Source organism: Babylonia areolata, chromosome 28 (assembly GCF_041734735.1).
Source record: "Babylonia areolata isolate BAREFJ2019XMU chromosome 28, ASM4173473v1, whole genome shotgun sequence".
NCBI lineage: Eukaryota > Metazoa > Mollusca > Gastropoda > Neogastropoda > Buccinidae > Babylonia > Babylonia areolata.
The window spans coordinates 5,838,943-5,841,442 of record NC_134903.1 but is presented as its reverse complement, the minus strand read 5'-3'; the positions used below and the strand labels follow the sequence as shown (position 1 = coordinate 5,841,442).

At 51.9% G+C, this 2,500-nt stretch overlaps 1 protein-coding gene across 4 annotated transcripts in view; it reads right to left on the bottom strand.

The window, feature by feature from the left end:
* The window catches only part of LOC143301898 (uncharacterized), a 143,273-nt gene that overhangs the window by 33,724 nt on the left and 107,049 nt on the right, over positions 1–2,500 (bottom strand). For all 4 annotated transcript variants that reach the window (XM_076616330.1, XM_076616329.1, XM_076616332.1 and 1 more), the window contains exons 56-57: positions 2,235–2,406; positions 871–1,076 (exon numbers count right to left, since the gene is read on the bottom strand). In XM_076616330.1, coding sequence (XP_076472445.1) covers positions 871–1,076; positions 2,235–2,406 — 378 coding nt within the window. The remainder of the gene's footprint in view (positions 1–870; positions 1,077–2,234; positions 2,407–2,500) is intronic.

Sequence of the window (2,500 nt, the reverse complement as noted above, 5' to 3'; positions counted from 1 at the left end):
ACTGACTGACTGACATCCCGACTGACTGACTGACTGACTGACTGACATCCCGACTGACTGACTGACTGACTGACATCCCGCCCGACTGACTGACTGACTGACTGACTGACTGACTGACATCCCGACTGACTGACTGACTGACTGACATCCCGCCCGACTGACTGACTGACTGACTGAGAGCCCGCCCGCCCGACTGACTGACTGACTGACTGACTGACTGACTGAGAGCCCGTCCGACTGACTGACTGACTGCCCGACTGACTGACTGACTGACTGACTGACTGACTGACATCCCGACTGACTGACTGACTGACTGACTGACTGACTGACTGACATCCCGACTGACTGACTGACTGACTGACATCCCGCCCGACTGACTGACTGACTGACTGACTGACTGAGAGCCCGCCCGCCCGACTGACTGACTGACTGACTACAAGACTGACTGACTGACTGACTGAAAGCCCGCCTGACTGACTGACTGACTGACTGACTGACTGACTGACTGACTGACTGACTGCCAGACTGACTGACTGACTGACTGACTGACTGACTGACTGACTGACTGACTGACTGACTGACTGACTGACTGACTGACTGACATCCCGCCTGACTGACTGACTGACTGACTGACTGACTGACTGAGAGCCCGCCCGCCCGACTGACTGACTGACTGACTGACTGAGAGCCCGCCCGCCCGACTGACTGACTGACTGACTGACTGAGAGCCCGCCCGCCCGACTGACTGACTGACTGACTGACTGACTGAGAGCCCGCCCGACTGACTGACTGACTGACTGACTGACTGACTGACTGAGAGCCCGCCCGACTGACTGACTGACTGACTGACTGACTGACTGACTGACTCACCACGACGTCGCTCTCTTCATCCTCACAGGAGAAGATGACGTGGATGGTGGAGTTGGAGGCGAACAGGTTCTCCACGGGCGTGGCCTCGCCCTGAGCAGCATCCAGATAGAGCATCACGGAAGGGTCGGGCACCGGGGGGCTCGTGTCCACAGAGAACCCCGCCGAGGACTGCACCGTGAAGCGACCCGACCCCAACACCGCCTTCACTGCAAAAGCGGGGAGTGGGGGATGGGAGGAGGGGAGGGGGTGGGGAGGTAAGAGTGCGTTTTCGAAATAGCTCATTAGCTATGACAATTATAACGACTTTGTTCAGAAATGGGCCAACAAAACATAATTATGCCGAGTACAATACTGGGCTGTATACGCCTCCTCCGCCTTCACTGAAAAAAAAAATCATGTTTCCGAAATAGCAAATGGAATGATAATTATAACGAATTTGTTCAGAAATGGGGCAACATATGCGTACCCAGTACAATACTGAGCTATACGACAACACCACAAGTGCTTGACCTCGGCATAACCCAACGCGCTTAGTCACAGGCCTTCGTGGAAATAACATACATAAGAAATTAATGACAGATAGATACACAAACGAATAAATGAATACGGATAACCCCTCTGATGACTACACCGCGAAACGGCCTGACCCCAGCACCACCTTCGTTGCAAAAAGCAGGGCACAGGCGTAAGCGGCCGAGTGGTCAATGCGTTGGACTTTCTATTTGAGGGTCCCGGGTTCGAATCCTCAGTGACTACGCCAAGTGGGTAAACGGTGGAGATTTGTTTCTCCCCCCCCCCCCCCCCAACGATCTCTCAGGGTCAACTCTATGTGCAGACCTCTGTGCTAGTGTCTGAACCTCCTCCGTGTGTATATGCATGCAAAAGAGTAAACACGCCCGTTGAAATATCCCGTAATCCATGTCAGTGTTCCGTGTGTTGTGGAAACAAGAGCATACCCCAGCTTGCACCTCCACAAACCCCACCCCTCCCTCTCCAGTCGCCACCCCCCAACCTCCGCACCCCTTTGAAGACGGAGAATGACTGCCTACACTGCATGGGTAAAACCAGTCTTACACGTAAAAGCCAAAAACTCGTGTATACCATACAAATGCCCAGTACAAGTACTACGCTATACGCTTTCACTGCAAAGAAGGGAGGGAAGGGGGGGGGGGGGGTCATAGTAGCTATGGGATATAACAAAAATAGTTCAGAAAAGGGTACCATGCCCAATACCCAGTACAAGATTTCGCTGCACGCTTTTCATCGCAAAAGAGACGCAGACATTGAGATACAGAAAGAGGCAGAAGATAGATAGAGCGAGCAAAGGTTCCGATACATAGAAATCACACTAACAACGAACTCACCCGAGAAGAAATGCACAATCGGAGCGACTTGACCATCGCTCGTTTCCGACACCGTCGGTAGGTCAAGGTCGTCCAGCGTCAAGGTTAGGAGCAAGGTCTCAGAAGAGTCACAGGTCGGATCACAGTCGTAGGCATCACAGTCGTGTACACACGGACGACACGGTGTGTATACCTGTGACATACGATACAAATGAATAAATAAATAGATGCATTAAATCAATCAATTGAATCGTTTTAATCAATTATCAAAGATGAATAAAAGTTGA